This window comes from Callorhinus ursinus, unplaced genomic scaffold (genome assembly GCF_003265705.2).
Source record: "Callorhinus ursinus isolate GAN/ISIS: 27379988/994484 unplaced genomic scaffold, GSC_fseal_2.0 scaffold1, whole genome shotgun sequence".
In the NCBI taxonomy this organism is placed as follows: domain Eukaryota; kingdom Metazoa; phylum Chordata; class Mammalia; order Carnivora; family Otariidae; genus Callorhinus; species Callorhinus ursinus.
Window position 1 is genome coordinate 48,421,629 of NW_027397063.1, and position 27,162 is coordinate 48,448,790.

Below are 27,162 nucleotides of genomic sequence, written 5' to 3' on the forward strand. Positions count from 1 at the left end.
GCACTGTAAAAGACTTTATTGACTGTTCTTCCACCTACTACCTTTGGATTTGCAGAACAAAATTATTCCTCCTATTGTCCAGTGTTAGTTTTGTTTCTTTCTACTTTTTTATTATTTTTTGTTCTTATTCTCTTTGTAATTAGTTGTCAGTCTTCTGTGTACTTAGACCATTGAAAGCAAATACAATATCTTATTTACTTCTGTATCTCAGCAACACCAGCAGAGCAGAGTATGGTTAATATTAAGCTCCTGGCAATTAAATAATGGATGGCTGAGTGAATGAATAAATGAACCCTTTGAAAATCTGCTTAGCTCAAACTATAATAGTTGAGTGCCTGGTTTACTCGACTTTTTGTTCTCCTAAAAAATAACTCATAGGCTTTAAAAATAATTTCAAAATAAATGCCTCTTGGTGTGTTTTTTGGTACCCTGAGGTTGGCAGTATGATGTATAACAGTATACTTAGTTCCATTGCAATGAATGGCTTTAGAGTTGTCATAGTGGGATTTTATTCCTATTGTGGTTTATAGTAATGCATACACTAGACCTCTTAGCCAAATTAGACACCATTTTTAAAAGTTGGTAATTGATGCAGAATGGCACGTTGGTTTTTACCATCACAGATGCCCACTTTACAAATGAGATTATTTTATAAGAAGACCCTTTTTGGTGCTTTAGAAACTGTCTTTGAATGGGGCACAATATAGATTTGCTCAATATGAATTGAATATGTTAAGTATTTAATATGTTACATAAAAAATATTTAAATATGTTATGGAAGGTGCTAAAACATTATCAGTACTTAAGTGGCTTTTATCTTAAATTTCTTAAGAAATTTGTAGATATATCATGAATAGATCTATTCACTGAGAATTATTTTTAATTCTTTTGATACTGTAGGTCTTCAAATAATATATTTTTCTAGTTTTCTGAATATAATTCTTTAAAATCACCTAATTTTTTTTCTTTCCTTCCCTCCCATTCTAATATGTTGGCTTTCTTGCACTTATGTCAATTGCTATTTTGAAAGAATGGATTTTATCAGTTACTTCATTCTTATTGAAATGAAAATTCATATCTTATATATTTCCATTTCATAGTGCATTTTACCTAAAGAATGCCAGTTCTTGAATCACTAACATCTCAAAAGTGTAATATCTTATTTTATTTAAATAGCTATCAATGAATAAAGTCTGAAGCTGCTTAAAATAATTTCATGCTTTTTAAAATCTAGGTTGGATGGACAGTGGCCTGATGGTTTATTGGCTTCAGACAATACTCTTCATTTTGTCCATCCCTTGACTTTCAATTATTCTGGTGTTTATATCTGTAAAGTGACCAATTCCCTTGGTCAAAGAAGTGATCAAAAGGTCATCTACATTTCAGGTAAGTTACTATCTGCTCGCAAAATGAGTTACTTAAATTGTTCCTATAACAACAGTCATAATCACGCTGTGTTCTAGTTGGTAATTTATATTTGCTAATATACAGATTCCTCACTGTGAGGTTTTCCAAATAATCCAAAAGAAATAAAGTAACCCTACCTGAACCACATATGTAAAGTGGTGTTACTTTACTTAAAGAAATGTCAAAATGTCTATGCAGTAAGCTTATATACATTTTAATTAAGATCTTTGTTTATAGTTAATTTTTCAGTTACATAGTATTAAGTGTATTCCTTTTATAGGTAGTGTGTACTTTTCTAGGTTCTCTCATTTTTATACCCGAGAGCAAACACTCGTTTTGTTTGTGTGTTTTTTGGTGTCTACTCTTGGCACAGGTGTCTCATAAAAAAAATGGGATATTGACTTTGATGACCTGGCTTATTAAATAACATAGTTTATCACTCGATATGGAACTATATCATATTGAGTTACTGAGAGTGAAGTAGGAATGCTACTGAAAACGTTCTAATGAAATGTGAGATGTTTCTTATTGTCCTTAAGCCACTAAGAACTTATATTTTTCACATTCCATTTGTTTTGCTATGAATGTTTTGTTAATTTGAGTATATAAGTTCGGTACTCACAAAATACATTTAGAGCTAATAATATATTTTTCATGGGTGTGACTATAAATAACAAATTATCAATGTAATGCTCATTTATAAAAATTATATAAAATATTTTGAGCATCTACTTACTACAAGACTATAGCAATCTTCATGTCTAAACAATGGAAAATTAAAGGAAAAAGGAAGAGAACCTTGAGAAAAGCAGGTTTGTATGGCAATTATGTAATTTTGTAAAACTGAATAGTTAGATTTTTAGAGAAATTTTAAGCTTGCTTTCATGTTATATTCTTTGTATGATCACTCAATCTAAGAACAGTTCCCCATATTATTTTCTCATGGCATTTCCCACAGTTTGTAATTGTATACTTACTTGTGTACTTACTATTTATCCATCCTTATATTTAAGCAATTTGTGTTTGCTTCATTTACCGTTGAATACTCAGTACTTAGTTAGTGTCTGGCACATGATAGGGATGATGCAAATATATTTTTGCATGAATCTCACAAGAAGCTTAGAGCTGTATACATCCCTAGCCAGCCCTTTCTGCCAGTAGCGGTGCTTTGGTGGAAATCAGAATGAGATTAAATATTAGTCTATTAGTCTCCCCTTCTTCCCTTAAAGGTCTCTCCCTTTCCTTTTCCTTTGCCCTTACTTCTTGGATCTTAAAGCCACAGGGAATGTATATTTAGAATGTAGTTACTAAGGATGCTTACTTTTTGTTTCTGTTGTACAAAATTTGGTGTGGGATATTAATTGTAAATCTCAGGCTCAATGTATTATGTAATCATTTAAATATCGAGGCTCGATTTGGGCATTATTATATATACTGATTCTGTTGATGATATCCTAAATTTATTATATCTTTTGGCATTCTGGATCCATTTCCCAGTACTTTCGACTTATGTGTCCAACTGCCTATTAAAATTACTCTGTGTAGAGGTATAATAAGCATTTATGGCTTAATATTCAAAACCAAGGTCCTGATTTTTCTTCTGCCCCTTGCCACCATACCTCTTCCTCCAACAGTTTCCTTCCTTTCTGTCATTGGTAACTCCATCCTTATATTTGCTCAGGGTTTAATCCCTGATGCTTATTCTTGATTTCACTTGTTCTCTCATACCCCATCCAGTCCATCAACAAATCCATGGCAGCTCTTCCATGACATTATATGTAGAACCTTACTATTTTTCCACTTCAGCTATGAGTGTTCTGACCCAAGCCATCAGCAACCCTTACTTCATTTTTAAAAGAGCTATTTAATCTTCCTACTTTTAATTTATCCTCAAAAGAGCAGCCAGAATGATCCTTGTAAAGGGCATGTCAGATCATGTCGCTTCTTTCCTGCAAACCTTTCACGAACTTCTCATTTGACCCACAATGAAAACCAATTCTTGCAATGACTTACAAGGGTCTATACATGCTCTGGTCCTAGATGACCTCATCTCTTACTATATCCCTTGCTCACTTGGCCTTGTTGCTGGCTTCCTTGCTGTTCTCTGAACATAACAGGAACATTGCTAACTCAGAGTCCTTGACTTGCTGTTTCTCCAGCTGGAAAGCTCTTCAGATATCCTTATAGCTCTTTCCCTCACTTCCTTTAGGTCTTTGCTCAAGTTTCACTTTCATGACTATAATTAAAATTGAAAATTGAAACTTCTCTTTTCTAACCCCTTTACTCCTGTCTCCTTTTCTGCCTTATTTTTCTTTACAGTATTTATTGACACACACCATCTACATGTTTTATTTATATGCTTTTCTGTTTATACTTCTGCTAGAACATAAGTCCTTTCATCTGCTTTAATCACTACTGTATTTCCACCATCTGCAGTAATGTTTGGCATGTGATAGGTGTTCAGTAAACTTTTCTTGCATGACTGAAAAAATTTGAGAAGAAAACAGTCAGGAAAGAATTAAAAATCTAGAATGTGCTTTTATATAGCTTTATTTTCTTTGACAAGGGAAATAATGTAACACTGGTGATAAACTTCATGCATTTTTTGATCAACCTCTAAGTCCTAAAAGAGAGGAAATAAAATTTTGAGTAAATATGAAAAATCAGTTAATTACTGCTAGGTGATTCAGAAAGATAGCATTATATAAGATGATTTTCTTTGAGTAATCATTAGAATTAGACTTCACCTTTCTATCCAGCATCTTTAATATTTAATACAGTACACTACGTTGAGTTTAGTTATCACCCCTGAGAGCTTCTTGGAGGACATGAAATATCCTAGATATAATACTGCCTTTCCAAAATGACTAGTAAATCCTAGTAGGCTTTTATCAGAATGAAAGGCTATAATTCACCCAGAGTAAACAATCAAGATGTTGATCTTTTTTATTGTAAATTATATGTACCCTTTTTCCTCTAGAAAATTTTTTTTTACCTCAGTATTAAAATTGATAAAAAAAATTTAGGAAATGATTTTTTAAAATATTTCTAAAATGAATGCATCTTATGACTGGAGACTAAAAGATCTACTTAGAACAGAGTTAGCAACTCTGTTTGAGAGAAATTGTAATTTTATTCTACATTTTATCCACATTGGTAAGTGTAAGATTTTGGACAAGATGTGATTGATCCAAGATTACAATATTCAACTTCAGTGACCAGTCATGGGGGTACAGTGAATCTTTGTCCATTACTAAATGCTGCAAATTGTGATTTTTCTAGTTCTTGGTGTGTTATCCCCTGATATTTTGTACTTCTCTTTGAGAATAGAGGAACAAATTTTTATATATCATGTAAGTTCTCCCATGCCTAAAACTCAAAGTATATTCCTGTGCAAATCTTGAATTTTGAATCCTGTTGATTTTAGGAATTAGGTGTAATATTTGGCATAAGAATCGACAATTAGGAAACTTTAAAATTCATAGATTTTGGTTATGTTAATAATTCATATAAAGTCTAAAAGAAAAAGAAATCAATTCATTTATTTTTTTAATATATTAGGCTAAAATACACTTTATAGCTACAAAAGCCTTACTGGACTTTTTGTTTTCCTCTTTGGCAGAACTCATTAATTTGAAAAAAAACAAAACTTCATTTGGTTGTAGAGAACTCAGTCTCTACTAGTTCATTACATTCGTTATATACTGATTTATCACACATTCTGCAAATAATACCAAAAAACAAGAAATAAGGAATGCTGTGGGAAAGGATTTTAAATTATGATAAATAAGTAACTATTAGTGATTACAAAATAGTCCATTTGATTCCTTATGCAAATTCTAACTCTCAGTTATTTTGGAGCGGGGCAAGAATTCGGAAATGTGAATAAATGTCTTGTGTGCATTGTCCTATATATGTCCACTGCTTAAAATACAAAATAATTATTAACAATAGTCCCTCTTCCATGGAATCATATTAATAGTGAGGCTATGCTATCTTTATTTGATTGAGGAGGAGATGGCAGGTTAAAAAATGTCTAAACCACTGACAAAATTAAATAAGATTTTAAAATAGGGACTTTTTTTTGTTTGGTTTGTTTTTGTTTTGTTTTTCGGTAACTTTTTTTTTTAGTTAGATTTTCTGAAAGCTATATTTTGTTAAATCAGAGTTAATTAGTGGCCATCCCTCTGTGTTTTTTTTTTTTTTTTAAGATTTTATTTATTTATTCATGAGAGACAGGGAGAGAGAGAGAGAGAAGCAGAGAGAGAAGCAGGCTCCTCAAGGAGCAGGGAGCCCGATGCGGGACTCGATCCTAGGACCCTGGGATCATGACCTGAGCCGAAGGCAGACGCTTAACCATCTGAGCCACCCAGGCGCCCCCTCTGTGTTTACATAAAGAACATTGCAAGTAGAAATAAAAAATAGCAATGTGTGTGTGTTTTTTTTTTTTTAAGGAATACTTGATAAAAATAATGAGTTATATATCTTATACTGGGTGAGAGTTCAGGTGCATACACTGTTTTGAGAAAAATAGCATTTGATTAAGAGCTGTCAAAAAGTTTTAAAATCTTACATGCACAAAAATGTGTGAATTACAAATAATTATTTAGGTGATTTGTACTTAACATTTAAACATGCTGATGCCAGTTTATTGTAATTTTTTTTCTTTGGAAATCATTGTAAAGATGACACTTAATATTTAAAACTTTTCCATTAGTCCTACCACCTCAGAAAATACATGAGTTGTCTTACAGATGATACATTTTTAATTTATTTCTTTAATATCCTGGTTCCCTGAAGTTGCATCTATGATCGGCTTTACTACTTTTATACTAGAAATGATGCTACAATTCCACAATTTTTTTTTAAGATGGAATTTGTTCAGCTAGTGAATAATAGGTTCTTACAAATTAAAACCCTTCCTTGATTCTACATATAATATGATGACTAATATTCACTTCAAAGTACTTGGCAGGATTGCCTGTTATATTGGTTTAAATTCATAAGAAATTAGTTATACTGTACTTGTTAAATTTTATACTGTACTTGCTAAATTTTTACCACATTCTGTACATATGGCATTCCGTGATGAAACCTGTTTCAGTAAGTATTTTTCTTTAGCTTGTAATTTTAGAATAACTTACCCCATGTAGATTTAGTATTTTTCTAACAATCATTTTTTAAAAGCTCTATCAGTACCACTCATTTAAAAATTAATTATAGGAAATTACCATTCGGGTCATTTATTTTTATCAAAGAAGAAATTCAAGATTTTTTAACTCATCCTTTCTTCAAACTCTAGAGTTTTGTGTAACATGACCTACAAATACCACTTAATTGATAATTAACCAATCTTTAATTTTTACTATTTATGTTTAGTTGCTTTTTAATATTAATGGCTATTTACTCTGTAATCTAATGGCAATACACAGGATCATCTGCATCTAATATTTAAGTATTATTAGAATGTTCTCTCTAAAATATTAGCTACTCTTTGAGACTCTATACTAAAGCAATGTGACACTAAATTTTGCAGATATGGTTGAAATTCTTCAACTTCCTAAATGTTCAGATATCTTACCCATGGGATATAGACATGGTGATGACATTTTTATAACACTTGGTAACATGTTTTTACTTTGTCTTTGTCTGTTAGTCTCATTTGATAATATAGCCCATTTGGCTAACACAGTTTAAACATATGCTTTTTATTTTAAATTACTAAATAATGGTATGTACTACATATGTCCTTTCTAAAAATTGAAGATTTCTCTTTACTTAAAATATTTTTGAGAGAATTATTAAACCAACAGCTTATACTATGGCCACTTAACAAGAATCTATAGTTTTTCATTCTTTTAAGGATAAGTTCAGATCTTATAAAAGTAAATGAAATTAGGTAAAGATGTATATTAAGAAAACATACTTTAATTTTTTTTTTATTCTTTCATTTTATTTCTTTGTTCTTCTGGCTAAGAAAATGTATATTTGGATTACTTAATCTTTTTGTCTGATAATTCTTAAGCCAGCTGTGTGTAGGACACTTAAGTAATGCTCTTCATTAAAAAAAAGAAAAAAAAAAAGTATTCCTTGAAGTACAATACCATGCTTAAACTTGGAATAGAATAATTTAGGATTTACACCATAGGTAATTTTTCATTCCTTTTACTTCATTGGTAACTGGCTAAATGTCAGTTTTGTTATTTTTTTTTTAAATATATAATACCACTACATTCTGATCTTAAGAATGAAAAACTATTGTTACTATGAATATATATTCATTAACTGTGCTGTCTTTTCAACTTGCTGCTGAATCAGCCTGCATTGACATTCTTTGCCTTTCTGTGTCTTGTCTATCTTTACTGTTTCCATTAGATCCTCCTACTACTACCACCCTTCAGCCTACAGTTCAGTGGCAACCCTCAACAGCTGACATCGAGGATCTAGCAACAGAACCAAAAAAGTTGCCCTTCCCATTGTCAACTTTGGCAACAATTAAGGATGACACAATTGGCACAATCATTGCTAGTGTAGTGGGTGGGGCTCTCTTCATAGTACTTGTAAGTGTTTTGGCTGGAATATTCTGCTATAGGAGAAGACGGACGTTTCGTGGAGACTACTTTGCCAAGAACTACATCCCACCATCAGATATGCAAAAAGAATCACAAATAGATGTTCTTCAACAAGATGAGCTTGATTCCTACCCAGACAGTGTGAAAAAAGAAAATAAAAATCCAGTGAACAATCTAATACGGAAAGACTATTTAGAAGAGCCTGAAAAAACGCAGTGGAACAATGTAGAAAATCTCAGTAGGTTTGAAAGACCAATGGATTATTATGAAGATCTAAAAATGGGAATGAAGTTCGTCAGTGATGAACATTACGACGACAATGAAGATGACTTGGTTTCACACGTAGATGGTTCAGTAATTTCCAGGAGGGAGTGGTATGTTTAGCAACCACTAAATGTGACTTACCAATGTACAATGTTTCATTCATAATAGTTGATCATTTTCAGATTGTTCATACTTTTTCTTGAGGAAGAATAAGCTTTTTCAACTTGATTTTCAAGCTTACTTTTTATATTCTAATTTGACAAATGAAAATGTAAAATCTGGGTTCAATGTATCTGAGCTGCTTTACAATTTTTTTTTTCAATGCTGTACTACTGTCTCAAGATTTAAATTTTAATGCAGAGTACTTTATTGGTCTGAGGCACAAAGGTAAGAAGAAATGTCAACATTAAATGTATGACTTTTTTGGTACAAAAATTAAAAAGAAAAAAAAAAGGAAACTACCTTGGCATTGTGTATTAAATGTTTACCTAAGACTATAATCTCAAGTATAATGTTTGTTAAACATATACCTCTCAAAATTTATCACCACTAAATGATACTACATCAAAATTGACTATAAAACTAATTCAAGAAATGTTTATATATATTTTTAGTATACAGAAAAATATTCAGCCTGATAAAACACCTTTCCTTTTCAAACATTATTTTCTAAGTTTCTATACAAATGGAATCTTTACCTCTGCATTTTAATGAGCCTTGCCATAATTACTGTAGAGTGGCTTTTCAAAGATATTTTGTTGCACTAAAACTGTGGTAGTAAACTCAGTGAACATGATGTGTGGAAGAGCATAATTAGCTGGTCAGTATTTTTGTCCAAAATACGTACAAGAGTTATAATAAAAACATGCCTTTTAAACATAATTATTACAATTTTTTTCATCTCTGGAGGACAATTCTTAAATGTTGTATGAACATGGATTTTGGTATGTTAAGTGGCATAGTTTTGTTTGAGTGCTTTATGTCCTAAATATAAGAATAATAATGAAAAGATGGTATGCAGTTAAATAAAGTTCAGAGAGGTCATTTCAGTATATGGAACAACGTGGGTAAACTAGCATTGGAGTACTGATTTTCAGAAATGAGACATGTCAGCCAAGAAACTATACAAAAAATTTTTTAGCCCATCTTGTTTTAGTCATCTAATAGTGATGTTGTTCAAACGGGTAAATATATAGAAAAATTAGAACAGACTTGTAAATTTGAGGTTTAATGAGAAAAATCTGAATTATAGAACCAGTTGCTAACACTTGCTGAAGGATATTGGCAAACCATCCTCCTTTTCCTCCTAAATGTATGTATTTGTTTCAAGTTTTTGTTTTTCCAATTAAAACTGGAAACATCATAAGGTTTTATGTTTTGTTTTTGTTTTTTGCATAATTCATTAAGTATATTCTTTCCAGAAATCATGTATCTTTAAAAGAAATGTTATCTAAATCTTCAAATGTGGATCTTCTTTGTGAGGTAATTAAATTGCTTCTACGGTAGAGTCCTATAAAATTGTAATAATGACAGCTATTTTGAAGCCCAAAGAATATGTTTTTTCTGTTGATGATTCATTTGAAAAAGGACTGTGTAGAATTGCCTTAGGTGTTTTGCCAGGGAATTGAAGTGGAAGTTAGTAGGAAAATCATAAATAAATTATTTTGTTAATAAAAAGGCAAAGTAGGTACTTTTTTTTTTTACCCCCCAGCCACCCAAATCCTGATGATTCTCATCAAATCTAAAGGCAAAGTTCTAACATGTTCATAGAATTTTGCAAGTAGTCAAGGCCTTATTCTAAACGATTATAACATAATTTCCTTTCTTTGAACTAGCAGTATTTTGTGGAAATTAGGAACCTATTTTATTTCTCTTCCTAAACATTCACACACTTAGTCTAAAACTATTAATATATCAGCTAAGGATACAGGTAAGCTTACTGATACATTGTTAAGACTATCTGGCTTTAATATACTTAACCACTGATACACAAATATTAAGACTGTTTGGTCCAAGTCATTGGAAGCAAAACTTTATTGGTAATACCCTGTGATTGAAGTAGACTTTATGTTTTAATTTAAATACCAGCACTGATATGGCCACAAGAAAGATGGATCTAAAATTCTTGCCATGGAAGATGTGAATTTGTGGCTTTTTGTTCACAATTTCATCTTTAGAGCAATGGTTTGAAATGCTATATGAATCTGAGCAGGATAATCACTGTATAAATCTCAACTTGAGTATTATTTGAAGGAAATCAATGTATTTTAAGAACTGCATTTCAAAAATATAAATACTTAGTGATTAAGACCTTCCTTTATATTGTGGCCATTATGTGTTTAGGGTGGCTTTTTTGTTTTTGTTTGTTTTGTTTTGTTTTTTGATGGGAGAGGGGAGAGGTTGACATGGAAAACTACAAGTGAGTGTTTGATACATTCTGTATCCTTAAACTAAATCATTTCGCAAACTGAAAAGATTTCAAAATTGTAAGAATCTGATACTACTTAAGACTTTTTGAAGCATTGCACTGCTGTTTATTAGAACTTTGTTTACTGTACATATAGACTTATTTGTGAACATGAATAGTCATTATTAAACATTTTTGTTAAATTAATTTTTTAATATCCGTGATATACACAGCTAATTGATAGGTACATATGAAAATCCTTTTCTTTTTCTGGAAAAGATGGAAGAATGTTTTATTTTGACCATGTTTATTTTTGTTTCTTTATTCTTTGAACTGACTTTTCATTTTTGTATTCACTTTAGGGTTTTCTTCCACACTGGTTAAAATATTTCAGTAATGCAGGGATGATGAATACAACTTTTATTTTTTCCTGCCATTTTTATTAAAATATATTAAAACTTTAATAGGCTAGGGGTTAACTTTAAAAATGACATTTGAGTAATACATTATAGTTGAAATATTTAGTATTTTACCATGTGCCTAAAAGGTTTCTATTTGATAAGTCTAACATTTAAAGAAACCATTACGGTTTTTCAGTAGTAAGTATTGCTTCTGATAGCCATATATAGGAATGTTTTCTAAAGATAACCCTAGCTAAATGTGTAGCAGAAGGGCTTGTAGGAAGTACATTGTATGTGAGCGCAAAAATTGAGATAAATATAACAGTTTTACATCTGATTTGAGTTTAATTTTGTTTTTGATAAATACTAAAGGTATATGAACAAGAAGTTATGAATGTGTGGAGGTAATCAGTGTAAAATATAAGAAAGGAAGAAATGGTACACATTGAATTTTTAATTCTAATAGAGGAATGATATACAGATTTAATTGTTCTTTCTGTTTACTTGTTAATTGGAAATGTATCATCCCTAAGAATCTCCTTTCTCACATTTTTGGTGTATTGGGTTTGGATTTAACTTTAATTTGTACTAGTGGTATTTTTTACCAAGTTATTTATCAGGTGGTAGCCCTAATAGCCATGCAACAAATCTTTAAATAAAAGTTTTTAAAAAATTCTTTAGAGGCATATTTCTATAACAAACCTATGTCTCTGTATTACCTTCTTTGTCCTCATTATGTTATTTGATGGAGTGTGTGTGTGTGTGTGTGTGTGTATGTGCGTGTATGTGTTGTATGTATAACCTAGTTCTTATATTTTAATTAAGTTTTTGTGGGAATTTGAAATCTATTTCTCTTACCAAATAAGACTCTAGCAGGTTAAGGATACAGTTAAAGTTTGAGAGAGCATCTAAGTTTGTAGGTTAGCCGTTATAGAATTTGCTTTTAATTGACCATTTAATTCCTATTTCCTATCTACACATTATGAATAACATTCTCCACAGTCATGAATTATCTGTTTCTCTAGTCTTAGCAGTTAAAACAAATTTTGAATGTTTTTGCTGTTGTGAGTTTGACATAAATTATATATATTGGCTTTCATTTGGATGAACATATTTCACGAAATATTTTGTAAGTTGGCATTTAGTGTTTTTCACTTATAAACATTATAATGGCTTTCTTTGTAAATGCCATTGTTTCTAATTGTAATTACCTCCGTGTTTTCTATCTCTGATGTTTAAAATTATACTTGTTTTCCTAAACTTTAAATTATCTTAAAGCAAGCAGCAGTTTTTTTGTTTTTGTTTTTAAATAGCATACAGTTTGACCGGTTTCCCTCTTGTTATACCAATGGAAATCCATGCATGAAAGAATCTCTGGAATAATGTACATGGCATATCACCTTTTCTATGTTCTAAAAAATGCTTTCTGTTTAATTGTTTTCTCCTATTCCAGTAAGTTGCAAGTTTTTTTGTTTTTGTTTTGTTTTGTTTGGTACCTATGTACTTTGAGTTGAGTAGTGATAGGTTTGCTTATAAAAGCTTTCACTGTATATATCCTTAGGGGTCATTTTCTTGAACCTTGTTAATAGTTATTTTATCATGTTCATTTCAGTTTATGAGGCTAAAACTTGATTCAATTTTGGGTTGTCCTAGTTCACTTACCTTTTCTGCTGTTCTGGCTGGATGCTATGCATGAAGCAGAGTGAAAGTGAGTTTAGTAGGATAACGTTATAATCTTAAAAACTTGAGAGGATAAGTCAAGGCCCCCTTTCCCTACATATATAATATTTCTATAGAGATATGATACCCAGTTTCACAGTTTCATTTATGAGAAATATCTCCGGAAACACCTAGTCTTAAAGGGACAGCCTGATCTAAACTTTTTTAAGCCAGAGGTAACTAAATCTAGAAGACTGGCCTCCCTTTAAAAAAACAAAACAAAACACTGTATTATGGGAAATTATACAAAAGTAGGATAGAATAATGAAATGAAGCTTCATGTACCTGCTTCAGTTATTACCAATTCATGGTCAATCTTGTTCCATTTAAACTCTTACCCACATAATCCCTCGTGCCATTAATTCATCTGTAAATATATCAACACACAGCTCTAAAAGAGAAGGAACATTTAGGAAAAGTAACCACAAATTTATTACTACACAAAAAATTAATTTGCAGTTTATTTAGTATCTGAATGTAATCCATATATTGTTCTATCTTTCAATCTATATGTTCTCTGTGAGGCACTCCCCTCCTCCCTTGATTTTTGCTTTGTAATTTATTTGTTGAGGAAATGGCTTCATGTGTGTCCTGCAGTTTCCCGGTTTGGATTGTGCCAGTTGTACCTCTCTATTTTCTGTAAATTGTCAGGGCTAGAAACTTTATAAGGTTAAGGTTTAATTTGGGGTGGGGGGGTAATTACTTAAGTGATGGTATCTTCTGTCGGAAGGCACATCATACCTGCTTTTCTTTTGATATTTGCAGTCATTAGATGCTCAAAGCCTAGATCTAACCGGGAACCTACTTAATGTCTAGATTTATTAACTCTTGTTTTTCTTACCATACTATGTGCTTTGATGTCTGAATAATTACGTCCGTGCTGCTTTTACCTGAACTTTTCTTTCCACCCTTTTCCATATTCAAGGTCCAGCTCAAACCATGTGATTGTTCATTTGTTTTGTTTTTTTGTGTTTTTTTTATCTTGGTTTTAGACTTTTGATTAAGTGATTCAGGGGTTTGATTCCATATTCAGTATATTTTGTTATTTGGTTTTTATTTCGATACTTGGTAGCTAAAATGCTACCTCTCAAAAACAAGTAGATTTAAATGGAAGAAGTACACTGTTGGGGACCTTAACAGTTTTAATACCAACTACTGTTTTTAGAGCTAGTCTCTTGTTCAGAATGTTTGGTTTTTCAATGTTTTGCTAATCAAATAACCTCACACCTCATATTACCTACTACTACAGCACAGTATGGGTCTAGTGTGAGGTTTATCATTAATAAGAGTGAATGTAAACCTTTATCTTATTTGGTCTAATGTGTTTCAGTTTTTTTGGTTGACCCATCAACATCTGATTATATGGCTATGGTTTTACTTCATAATGTAACTGATCAAGTTTATGCATTAAGAGTTAGATATTTGCATTGCTGTTTTAGGGGGTTTTGTCATTGTCTGCATCTTCATTATTGGTGTTCTCTTCATTCTGCCAGTTCTTTGCAGGAATGACATCTACTGGGAGTAAATGCTTACTAATATATAACATGGATTAGCACCATACCCTCATTTGGTCTAGTGTCAGATGTTCACCCGTCACCCAGGGCACACATGTCGTGCCTCCTTTACATTCTTGACCTCTTGTTAAATCGAGGGTGGTTACTAGTTCACTCAGCTGAGCTTTCATATATCGCAGTGGGTCACAGTATGCTGACTGTGCTGAGAGGGAACAACCACATGTCTATTGGATTTCATTCTGGAACTGTCCCACCCCACACTTCCCACAGGATTTTGTGGGTGCCTTGTGTAGCACATTAACTCCTGACATTTGGACGAAGTGGGGCTACCAGTGCCAGTCCACATATTAATGTACTAGTACAACATGTATTTTGTAATTATCACTTATCCTAAAAGGGACAGGATAAATGATGATAATCCCTTTGTTGGAAAATATACATGTATGGATTCTGTGACCCCACTTTGGGGATTTTGCTCTCTGCGGTGAAGATTGGGACTATGTAAAATTCATCCTTGCTTTCTTGGCACCTAGCATGTGCCTGACACATACTAGGTTACTATTGAGAATTTGTTGAATGAGATGCTGACAACATTGTTCTGACCCAGAGAGAGGACTTTTATTAAAAAGTGGTGAGATAAATATTTGGATGGATATAAAGAACTAGATGTATTGAAAAGGTAGGCATTAAGGAGGCTATTGAAAAATAAAAATGAGATATATTCATGGGGAAAATTTGTAATACAGTGATAGATATTATGAGAGCAAATAGAAGTTTGTAGATAGTTCACATAAATGTGTGAATCGTGATGACATCACTGAAGTTTTGGTGAAGGGAATGAAAAAATGAAACAATGTTTCAAGTAATTGTTAGGACTTAGTATTTGAATATAAGTGTGAAAAGGGCCTGTAGATTTCTATACTCACCCATTTTAAGTGGTTTTAGCAAATTGCTCTATTTTACTGTATATTTTTTTTTCAAATCTTGTGAGATGTGAATTAGATGAACACATGTTTGAATAGCTTTCACATATTTTTTATTCATATGTATCAGTAATAAAGACAAACTTAAATTCAGTTTAGTAGTTATATGTATATTTTTTCAAAAAGTAATGAAATTTCTCCTATTTATATTGTTTCTTTTGGTATGATGTGTTAACAGATTTTTGAACATTTTCGCCTTAAGGCATAGGCATGATATCTCTGGTTATGGGCTCTAAGTTTTTTGTTGTATTGGGGAGTGCTATTTCTTTTGTTTTTGTGGATGAGTTTCCAATATATGTGGGTTGATATAGATGCCATGATAATAGGAAGCTATTCTTTTGAGATACACATAACACCAATCCTTTAATGTCAAATATTTTAACACTTTTGTCTTATTTTCTACTGATTGTAAGCCTATCATTAAGATTTAGTAGGCCATTTCCTTGGGTGATAGTAATGTTGCTTCATGTCAGTCACTCAGTAAATTAGCTGAATGTTTAAGAATGCCAAATTTTTATACATTTGCTTACTTTTTTTCTATTGTTATAATACAGAGTCTATGTAGATTATGTGGGCAGATGTGGAGGAGACAGTGTTAGAACTAAATTCTCAATTTTCATTAAAATTCTTTTTGAATGCAAGAAATTTCAGCCCTTCCTTTGCATTTCATACTAGTGTTCATCACCTGTTAATACCCTTAAATATATTCTTTAGTTTTTTTGTCAATTAATAGAAAAATCAGAAAGGGAAATATGAAATATATCCCATATATTTAACATAGTTTACCTCTATAGAATATCCAGTTGGTAAATGGATTCATACCTAGCTTTTCTTTCAGTTGCTCTTTTCAGCACTTGCTAGACTCTTCTGATACTAAGAAGAGGTGGAAAAAAAAAAAAGACAAATATGAATAAAGAATGAATGGAACCCAGTGAAATAAGTATGCCTAATTAAATAGAAGGAAGAGTTATGGTCTACATGCAGTCAACTCTCAGTTACAGAGTCCTGGAGCTAGGAATTATAAGGCTAATGGGACAGAAGTAGATAAGTAGACCGTAACTTAAATGTTTAGAAATAGTGTCTATTTGGACTTGAGAATTACTTAAGGATAGGAAAATAGTGTATAGAGTTGGGAATTACTTTAGGGTATGAAAAGTATGTGATTATGTTTTATTACAAGCACTATCAAATTTAATATCTTTGCTAAGATTAACTGAAAGGTTTTCTTAGAGGTGTGCAGTTTGATGAAAAATATAATGACCTGTACATTTAAAATCTTATATTCAAAGAGTAACCTGGGTTTTTCAACAATAATTTTGGAAGTATTAATATAAATATGGTATTAACTTTTTCCTCACCATCAAGATAACCCTCAAATTTGAATTCAGTACACTGGGGCAAAAATGATAGGGCTGCTTTTTATCCTTTAACAAAATCAAGATTTCCTTTAAAGGAAAACCTTTAGAATAATTAGTGTGGCATAAGTAGCATATTTGACACGATGGGATTTTTTATTTGTGCCACTGACAATGTATATGGCCTTTGGTCACATAATCTCAGGCACGTAACCTTAATAGGTTTCAAATGACCTATTGTTAAAGACTGAATACAAAGTTATAATTTATACAGTGAGAAAAGTGATAGTGTAGAGTAGGAATTATTCCTAGGTCATTCCAAATCTTTGAACATTTACAAGAGCAGAATAATACTTGACTGGCTTGGATTTCAGAGCTTTCCTTGTATAGCACATACTCAAATGGAGATAGTGGGGATTAGAGAAATGAGCAGTAATAGGAAGATAAACTAGGCATGTATTAGCAAATAAGGGTAAGATCCCGAATGAGTAAGCTGGTTATATTGCTTAAAATAATTGTATTATCTAAGGACATCCGGGTGGCTCAGTTGGTTAAGCGTCCTACTCTGATCTCAACTCAGGTCTTGGTCTCAGGGTCATGAGTTCAAGCCCCTGCATGGGACTCCACTCCATGGAGCCTATTTAAAAAAAAAAAAAGTAAAACATTTTTTAAGCAATCTAAAAAACCATGCAACTCACATTTTAATAGAAACAGAGTTGGAAAATACTTCTAAATATGTATTTATATGGAAATATGATGGTAAGTTGGTGAAACATATTTCAAAACTGATAGTGCTTTAATTTCCTTTAAATTTGCCATGTCTGTTTCCAGCGGTCATTGCAGTTATTTAGAAGTTTATGTGAATGTCCCTTTAAGTGAAAGCTGAGTTCATTTCCAAGTGGGGGCCCAAAAGGAGAGTCTATGTTAGATATTGCAAAACCCATTTTCTCCCAACAAGGGCTTACGTAATGGTGAGGGCTTCTAGCCTGCCCCAGCTAGCTTTATTTTACTCTTTGTTCTCTACTAGTTGTTAATTGAATGAGCTTGGGCAGAATATTTAACTTTAGAACTGCAGTATTTTCATTTTTACAATATTATCTTAAACATCTTATTGGTTAGAAAATATAATTGTGTATATTGATAGTACTTGGTAGTTACTCAAAAAGTTTAATGTCACTGAAATTATCAAAATATTTACACATAAGGATTGATTGTATTGTCATATCCAAATATTTATACTTGAAAATACTTAGATACAGTAGTTTTAGGTAAATTCCCTTATTTGAATGTTCATAAAGTAGAGTGACTTAATTTTTCAGGATCATATAAAGTGATAATTGCTAAATATGTTTTTAAAATCCTTAAAATTTATGGTGCAGGCTAGGAAAGAGAAATTGGTATTTAGAAATGATGTAGTGTGTTTACAGCCAAGGGATAGGGATGATTTTCCATTTAATTTTGTAGTAAAGACACTATCTTCAGTGTACTTTGTATTAAATGTTCATGAATTAAGGGAAATTATCTGCAACAAGTGCTGTTTTTATAATACCTCCATTTAAAAACATACACAGTGTCATTTTCAACTGTATTTATTAGATCTGGGGTATTTTTTATGTCTTTGGTTTGCCCCTTCTTGAAACCCTTTGGTTTCCTTAATAGAATTTCTTTTATATCTTACTAGAATAAAAATGGTAAATGTATATATTGTTGGTTAACTCGAATAATGAAAAAAATTGTTTTATCTTTTAGAGTAAGAATTTAAAATAGTTTTCATCCTTTTCTCCTCCAGACATTTCTTTGTCCATAGAAAATAGATTCACTTGTTGCTATCTGACTGAGGATATTATTTTCATAGCTTGAAAAAAGCAAAGCTGAGGTGCTAAGGTGATATCTTGGCAAGGAAGAAGGGTCTTAGCGTAATCCTACAAAAAGTAACGAATCCAATTTGGGGTTCTCTAAGCTTGCTGTTGGGTAACATGCTTCAATCAGTCTTTGAACATTTTAGAAATTAGGGTATGCAAATTTAAGAACTTTTAAAATTGTTTGAAAAGCCTAATTTTTGTTGCTTTACAGATGTCCCGTTTAAGCAGACCTCTTCTGTAGCCGTAGCTGGAGCTGTAATTGGAGCTGTTCTTGCTCTCTTCATTATCGCTGTCTTTGTGACCGTCCTGCTGACACCTCGAAAAAAGAGACCATCCTATCTTGACAAAGTGTAAGTAACATTTTTGCTCATGTTCAACGTTCAGTATGAGTCAGTCTATCTTTACAGCTACTCATGTGTAAAATGTCTGAGGGATGGGAGTAAAGATACGGTTAGATCTTTGTGAGATGACCATGGTTGCATCAGAATGTACTGTTTTGGTAAATAGTGTCAAGGAGCCGTTGGAGACAAAAATATATTAGACACCTTTTCACCTACAAATATATTGGACATCTTTCCAGATGATAACGTAGTGACACTTTATTTTGTCCTGACTTGTGAATAAAAACGCAGGTCTTTGATGGAGTGTGGTTGAAAGAGAGATTCAAAATACCTTAGAAGTTTAATTGCTTCTCCAGATTGTATATGCCAGTCTTATGTCTAGATAGATCTTATTAATGTTCAACTGCCAAGAATTATCAAATCGAGTTTTAAAGCTTTTTTCCTTAAACAATTTTGGTTTTGGTGAGTTACAAAATGTGCAACTTTTTTATTTAAAGAGAAAGCAGTATTTTGGGCCTAGTCATTGAGCTAGAATGTTAAAGCATAAATTGCACTTCACTGTAGAATCAAAAAGACCAATGTCCCAATTCACTGAGTTCCATCAACAGCGTTGTTGCTTCATCTGTGAAATGTGAATAATATTTTTCCTATTTACCTTCCATGGTTGTGATGAGTAGAATAAGATGTTGTTTATGAACTGTGGCGTTTTATACAAATGGCATTATTTCTTACATAATTATTAATATTTTTATATTAGGACATGAGGCTGTCTCTCAAAGAATGTATTTCTTCTGTCTTCATAAATGCCTTGTATATGTCTCTGCCTCTCTAATCTGGCACAACGATAGCATAGATCTTCTCAGATTAAAGAAAACTGAGTGTTAGTCTCAGCTCTGTCATGATCAAAGTAATGGTGTGATCCTGAACAAGTCACAGCACCTCCATGGGCCTCAGTTTTCTCCCCCAAGTGACTGATGGCACCGTGGAGCTATAAATCTGCTGTGATTTTCATTAGATGAAAGGAAATAATTACCTTTCAATAAGAACTGCGAAGTACCTTTTCAGTGCAACACCTGTAACACTGATTCTTTAATATTTATAGTTAAAATATTTATATGTAATAATAATCTGTATAGTTCTCTACTATTTCAGGAGTAGCGTGTGGTTAACTTCATTTTAGTTTCCAAGTTATCTCAGGCTTTTCTCTAATTTCAAAAACATAATTTACTAGTAGGCTAAATAATTACATCCATGTAACCATTTTATTTGTTGTTTGAATTCTGTTCATTTAAAATTATTATTTCATGCCCACCTTGAAAAGTTATTAGACCACAGAGAATTTGTAATTACTTTGGCCTTTATAGATTTCATTCTTTTTATTTTTTAATATAAGTAACGTTTTTGTTTGATTCAGTCATCACATGTATTGAAAATTAGTTATCTTTGAACTTCAAAAGTATGAGAATATATAAAAAATTGTTCTCTAAAATTCAGAGAGCCACCAGATATACTTTTTATTATAACAATACTTAAATACATGAAAATATAAGTTTTTTAAAAGTTTATTAGGTTATTTTGGCAAAAATAAATGTATTCCCTGAGGATGTAATGGCCTCTTTGTTTATTTCATGTGACAAGATTTATAATGGTCTTTAGATTGAAAAATCTTAATTTGCATGATGGATATTCTAAGAGTAACCAGGGGTTTTGAAAATTAGTTTGGAAGTATTTCCAAAATGCAGTATAATTTTTTTTATTATCATTTTAAGATACAGTTTTTTAAATTACTTTTATGACACGTTGCCTTCCATTGCACACGTTTGACTATCTTTAAAATGATGGTAGGCATAGTCAGATGGAAAAATGTGCAATACTGAAGTTAAATTGGTTATGTACTAGGTTACTTGCTTAATAATTTTCAGAAAAATGCTTCCATTTGAGTTACTTCTTTAAATGAATCAATTAGATTGGTTTTAAACATTAGAAGTTTAAAACCAAGTTTTTTCCCCCCATCTGTGATAGGTTAATGGAAATATAAGAACTGAATTAAGTGTGTACACTAATATAAATATTAGTGTGAGGTTCTCAAAACTTAAGAGTACCTTGTTTTCCCCCTTCTTTTTCTTTTTTTTTCCTTGCTAAATGTTGCAATCACATTTATTAACATTTTTAATGCAGGATTGACCTTCCACCCACACATAAACCACCTCCCATGTATGAAGAACGATCCCCACCCTTGCCTCAAAAAGATCTATATCAGGTATGTGTTCATGGTTATACTTAAAATAAAATGAAATAAAAAATAGTAAGCAGTGTATTTTATTTGAGTATTATCTAGTCATTATACATTAAATGTTGCCTAATAACACATAATCATTTCTCTGAAACATTTGAAGGATCAAACTTTGTTGACAAATTGATAAGAAAAGATGTGATAGCCAGTATGGATAGAACAAAGTAACACTGTATTAAGAGTAGAGATTTTTACTAAAAGTTTATGGCCAAAGACTCACTGTTAATATAGTTTTATTGACATACAGATTCATTGTAAAATATGCATTTTTATATAAAATAAAAGAAAAATTGAATGCCTTTGGTAGGGTATGTTTCTTTTCAGTATACTCAAGGTCTAAATTTTAGCATTCCTTTATTTAGCAACAGAAGGTTTATATTCCAATTTAAAATTCTGGGTACGAATATTCGTCCCCATATTATATTTATGATAACTTTTACATTTTCTTTTGGAATTAGTTTGTAATAATTCATGTGAAGGTATCGATTAAATGCTTCTGTCTCATGTTCTATACCTAGATTAATATGCTCTCTTAGGGAAAGTTGAAACCATCAGAATATTTGAATACTTTTACTCTTAGCGTTAGTAGTTTCGTTTTTTTCCTCTCATATCCATGTAACCTTTTGGGCTCTGACCCTATATTGGGCTTTTTTGTTTGTTTATTTTTACCTGTGGGACTATTCTATAATATTTTCCTCCAAAGATATGTTTCGTATCTTCAGCTCAAATAAGGTAAATTATTTGCCCACCAATTAATTTAATTTGGTGGGAAAACTCCAAGGGAATATGTGTGTTAAGATGTTGTCAGCTTCTGTATCTTAGTTGACCGGATAGTCTCCTGCCTGAGAATGGGGCGGTGAGGAACATTCGTTCCCTGGCTTTTGCAATCATTGCCAGGGGTCACCTGTTCTGTTGTCTTAACAGAAGCTGGTGTCTGACGGGTAAGACATGCCATCTTTTCAGACACCTTCTTTTCACAGAAAGAGTGTAGCCTCACATCTCTCTTGGCAAATAAATGAACTTGACAAGTAGTGTGGAATGTCAACAAAATATTTAGCTAGAGCTGTTGTTAACTGCTGCAGAAAGAAAGCGGTCTTCCTCCCTCCACAAAGCTAGTAATTAATCAGAGGATTTCTAGATTTAGTTTTGGGCATTCTCTTAGAATGTTGTTGGTAATTTTCTAGGACAACCCTAACTGTGTATAATTTCATTCCTGTCTGTAAAACCAAATGACTATATAACTTACTATTTAATATCTTCAAATTAAATATTTATAAAAGCTTATGAATCGGGGAAAAATTATTTGGTTTTGATCATCATCTGTCCTTGGTTTTAGTTTAAAAAATATTGCTATATATGTATTTAGCTACCAAGTAAACACAAAAGGAAGATTTTCCTTGGATGATTTGAGTTGACAGTGCTAGAAACTACAATTTTTAGAATGCTTGGAGTTAGGGAATGCTTCCTGGCTTTCGGAGGTAGGAGTTGTGCAATTACCCAGTTGTTGATTAGAGTAATTTGATTTATAGTAAATTGCATACTCAAAAGCATAAATCTGGGTAGAAATAAGAGCCATATGGAAAAGTAACGGAAAGTTTAGAAAGAAAATTGATGAGAGAGCATCTGCAATGAGTAACAAACATTAGACTTCGAAATCAGAGACCATTTAATAACATTTCCTCATCTTGAAATTAAGCAGGTGAAAAATGTGATTGTTTTTCTCTTCTAGCTATAAAACTGGTTTTATAAAATATTGCTGAGGGTTAGCTCTTTTGCTTAAGAGAGTCAGAACTTGAGTTGGAGATGAAATAATTCCTAATTCTATAAAGCTTTTAAGAATAAGTTAGGCTAGGGGTGCCTGGGTGGCTCAGTCATTTAAGTGCCTGACTCTTGATTTAGGCTCAGGTTATGATCTTAGGGTCATGATCTCAGGATCGTGAGATCATCCCTGCTTCAGGCTCTGCCCTGGGCTTGGAGCCTGCTTAAAATTCTCTCTCTCCCTCCCCTGCGCCCCCACCGGCTACCATGGGCACACTTGCGCATGCAATCTCCCTCAAAAAAAGGAAAAAAAAAAAAGAATAGGCTAAAATCATTATCCATCAGTGAGATAATTTGTTGTGATTCATGCATTATAATGTCATATGTTAATTAGGTGGCTGTTTGTGTTTTAATTAATGTGATCTCAAAATGTAAAATACACAGAACTGTGTCTCGGTTACCAAGAAATATGTAAGTGTGTCATTACTATCTGATTAGGTTTGTGCAGTGATAGCATGTTGTAATACTAAATGCCTTTGTAATGTTCCACTTCACTAGGTAACTTGCCACCTTTAAAGTGATGTGGTAATTCCTGCTTGAAGTCATTAGCCCTCAGCCCTCCTAGATAACTCGGTCACTAGGCCATGCTCCCAAATGCCTACATGGCTTTAAGGAACAGAGTCCCACTTGTTGTACCCATCAGTGTTCTACCCTTGGGAAGCTACAGAAGGAAGCACTTCCTCACTACCCACATTTGTCCACCTTGTGTGATTATTGCTTTTTGTGGTAATGGTGCCAACACTCATCCCTGAGATGTTTTCTTCTCAATTTAAATTAGGAGAATGAGGCCTGGTACTGTGAAGAGGCAGTTTCCTTGAATGGGAGCTATTACCATACTGCAGAGAACATGGAGGCATGCATAAGTGTGAGGGAAATAAAAAGGAATGTCTTGCCTGAAGGCAAAGATTAATTAAGAAATACCACCAGCTTGTCATGTATTAGGTAATAATCCCGTGAAAGTTGAGTCTTCATTTAGGAAACAAATATTAACTTAATGACATTAAAATGTATTTTACCTTTTTGTTATGTTGTATTAACATTATATTGGTAATCCGTAATTATATTCTTGGAACAACAACAACAAAAAAATCAGAAACTACAGAAATTTATAGTCAACTGTGAAAGTCCTTTTTCATTGCTCCATCACCAAATACATAATTTCCTTCTCCAGCAATCACCACTGTTATGAATTTAAATATTCTCCCACCCTTTTTTCCATGAATTTACGTTCATGTGTATATCATCCACATTTACATCTGCAAATATTTTTTTAATACAAATGTGATCATAGAATACCTATTGTTCTAGAAATTGCTTTCCCACTCTATTATAGACCAGTATTTTTCAGACTGGCCAATGTTGCTTACAGTTTTAGTGGGTTTCTTTATCTCATTCAGCTTCAAATCCAGCACGAAATACTGAACACTGATATAAAATTTCTTTGTATTAAAATTTTGGACAACAATTTCCATTTTATGAATAATCCTGTATTTTAGCCTTGTATTGGGAGAGTTGTATACTCTGATGTGAAAAAATATTTCCCAAATCAACTAAAATGATCAAGGGATCATTTTCAGGAAAAATATACATAACAAATAGAGTTTGATTTCTGATATGGAAAAAATCTGGATGTAAATGTAGATCTTTTAGAATACTCTGGTTCAGTCTAAAATAGCATTTATTCTTGGAAAGTCAGGGCTAGTAGATTCCATGAAATAGATACCGTTACTTGACTTTGCTGAGGATCATAGCAGGAATTTCAGTCAAGCAGTAATACTGTAGGGAGTGTGGCTCTTGAAATTATTTGCACAATGCTGACATTATTAAAAGCTTTCTAATCTGGAAATATCATGAGATATGCAGAAGTAACCATATGTCAGTGGATTTTTGGTAACTTAAAAAATTTTTAGCAACCTGGAAAATGTTTTATGAACAGTATTTCAGGTGTTGGAATACACAGATCAGTTTTCAAGATTTCAGACACTTGGTTTGTATATGTAAATATGTGTATGTGGGTATTATTCTGTGTGATTAGATGGGATATATGCATAAAGTGCTTGTGTGCTTGAATTCCAAGCTGAACTTAGGTGCCTTTTTTGTGGAAAACCATTTTTACTTAAAAGAATGACTAACAAACTGTGCCATTCAGGCTTGAGTAATTTTGCAGACATTTTCTCACAAATCAATGAACTGAAGCTGTCACTCAAGGCAAATAACTGACAGTGTTTCTTGCCAATGAAAAAAATTTGAGGTTCCATGTAAAAATTATAATTTCTATAAAACCTATATCTACAATCATGGGATTGACATTGGTGGGGAAATTAGTAAATTTTTTTTTATATTGAATAACAAAAAGTACCAATGTTTGGAATAATCAAGCTTGCTTCTTTTGACTTGGATATTAAAAGGATTTGCAAAAATGTAAAAAAATAATAAAATGCCACTCTTCTCGCTAATCCTTATTTTGGAAAACGTGGTTATTTTTTCATGTAAAAGATGATTTTTGTGTCATATTATCCTGTTTATATAAATTAAATATTTTAAAAATTTCTTAGTTTTAATGTTTAATATGATATAGATAGCTAAAAGTAGCTACTACCCATGTAAATGAAAGTACTTTGGGTTCTCAAAATTTTAAAGTATAAAGGGATCCTGATACCCCATTTCTGAGAACCTCTACTGTAGACCTTAAATGCTATAAAGGCAAAGATCATGTCTTCCTTGCTTAGGACTGTAGTCTCAGTGCACAACACTTTGCTTGGCACATTGTAGTTACCTAACAAAAAATTTTTGAATATAAAAGTGAAAAAAAGAATCAAACCCCTCTTTATATTCTTTTCAGTATGTGATCATGTTTACATTGTTTATTCTAGAATATTCCTGTCCCCGATACACAACTATGCTTCAGTATATTTAATGTCCCTATATCTAGTATCAGTGTCAGGTATCAATATATCATGTATGAAAAAAAAAAGGAACCAAGAGACTGTATAGCAATATTCTAAAAGATTAACAATGATTATATATTAGACTTCTCTGTGAATATTGTTTTATGTTATATTTTTCTGTAGTTTCTAATTTTTCTACAGTGCTTTTACTCACCTCTGTGACCTTTTTTAAATTTTATTTTATTGTTAATTACCATACATTACATCCTTAGTTTTTGATGTAGTGTTCCATGACCTTTTAGCATAAGAAAATAGAGAGCAGTTGAAAACCTGAATTACTGGACTGGAATATTGTTATCAGTCATATTGATTATGGCAATACTTCAGCAGAATTTACTATCTGGGAAAATTAAGATTTTCCCCCAAATCATTCATTATGGTTTATCACATTCTTTAGTAAATTTTTGTAAATGCTTATGGCAGAGTGTTGTAAAGGAAGAGTGTTTCTACATAATTTTTTGAGTAGATAATACATATAAAACAATATAAAAAATGGGTACTTTCTAAAGTCTCCTCCCATTTCCATTCCTATTTACCCTATGCCCAGCATCTCCTACAGAAAATCACTTTGATAAATTTGTTTGTTTTAATATGGTTTATTTAAGCATAGGAAGGAAATATTACAAACCCATTTTATTTTTTCTTGTATAAAATGTAACTGTATGTACTGTTAAGTATTTGTTTGCCCTTCCTCCTAAGATAAACTGGAGATCTTTTTTTATTGCAGAGCATTCTCATTCATATGTCTACAGAAGATTCTAATGTGCATATATTACTGGTTTATAATGTCAATATTTTAATAAACCAATAATGCAGTGAATAGCTTTATATATTTATATATATATATTGCTTCTATGCAAGTATAATCTTCAGTATAAATTTTAAGATTTGTTCTTGCTATATCAAATAATAAATGTGTTTATACATTTGATAGATCCTGTCAAATTGTCCTCTATAAATATTGTACTATTTTGCACTCCTATGAGTCATGCTTAAAAGTGCCTATTTCTCCACATCCTTACTAACAGTATATGTATTCCACTTGATTATTGGTAATCTGATAGGTAAAAAATTGTGTGTGTGTGTATAAAATTATAATTTTGCAATCTAATAGGCCATTTTTTCCTGTAAGCTCTCATTCTTGTCTGTGCTTATTTATTGGACAAAATTATGACCATTTAAACATTTAATAAGTAGATAATGAAATTTTTTTCTTTTAATTCCAGTGTGAGTAGTACATAACATTGCTTCTTGATATCCAAATTTGTGGTACAGAAA

At 32.0% G+C, this 27,162-nt stretch overlaps 1 protein-coding gene across 4 annotated transcripts in view; it reads left to right on the top strand.

Moving 5' to 3' along the window:
* Positions 1-27,162, top strand: part of NECTIN3 (nectin cell adhesion molecule 3) — a 126,610-nt gene that overhangs the window by 58,198 nt on the left and 41,250 nt on the right. For 3 of the 4 annotated variants that reach the window (XM_025873942.2, XM_025873937.2, XM_073893108.1), the window contains 2 exons: positions 1,235-1,386; positions 7,783-9,609. In XM_025873942.2, the coding sequence (XP_025729727.1) occupies positions 1,235-1,386; positions 7,783-8,363 (733 nt within the window). In that variant the 3' untranslated portion in view covers positions 8,364-9,609. Of the gene's footprint in view, positions 1-1,234; positions 1,387-7,782; positions 9,610-18,695; positions 18,835-21,003; positions 21,086-27,162 lie in introns of those variants that run through there. The other variant, XM_073893098.1, reaches the window with a different exon arrangement.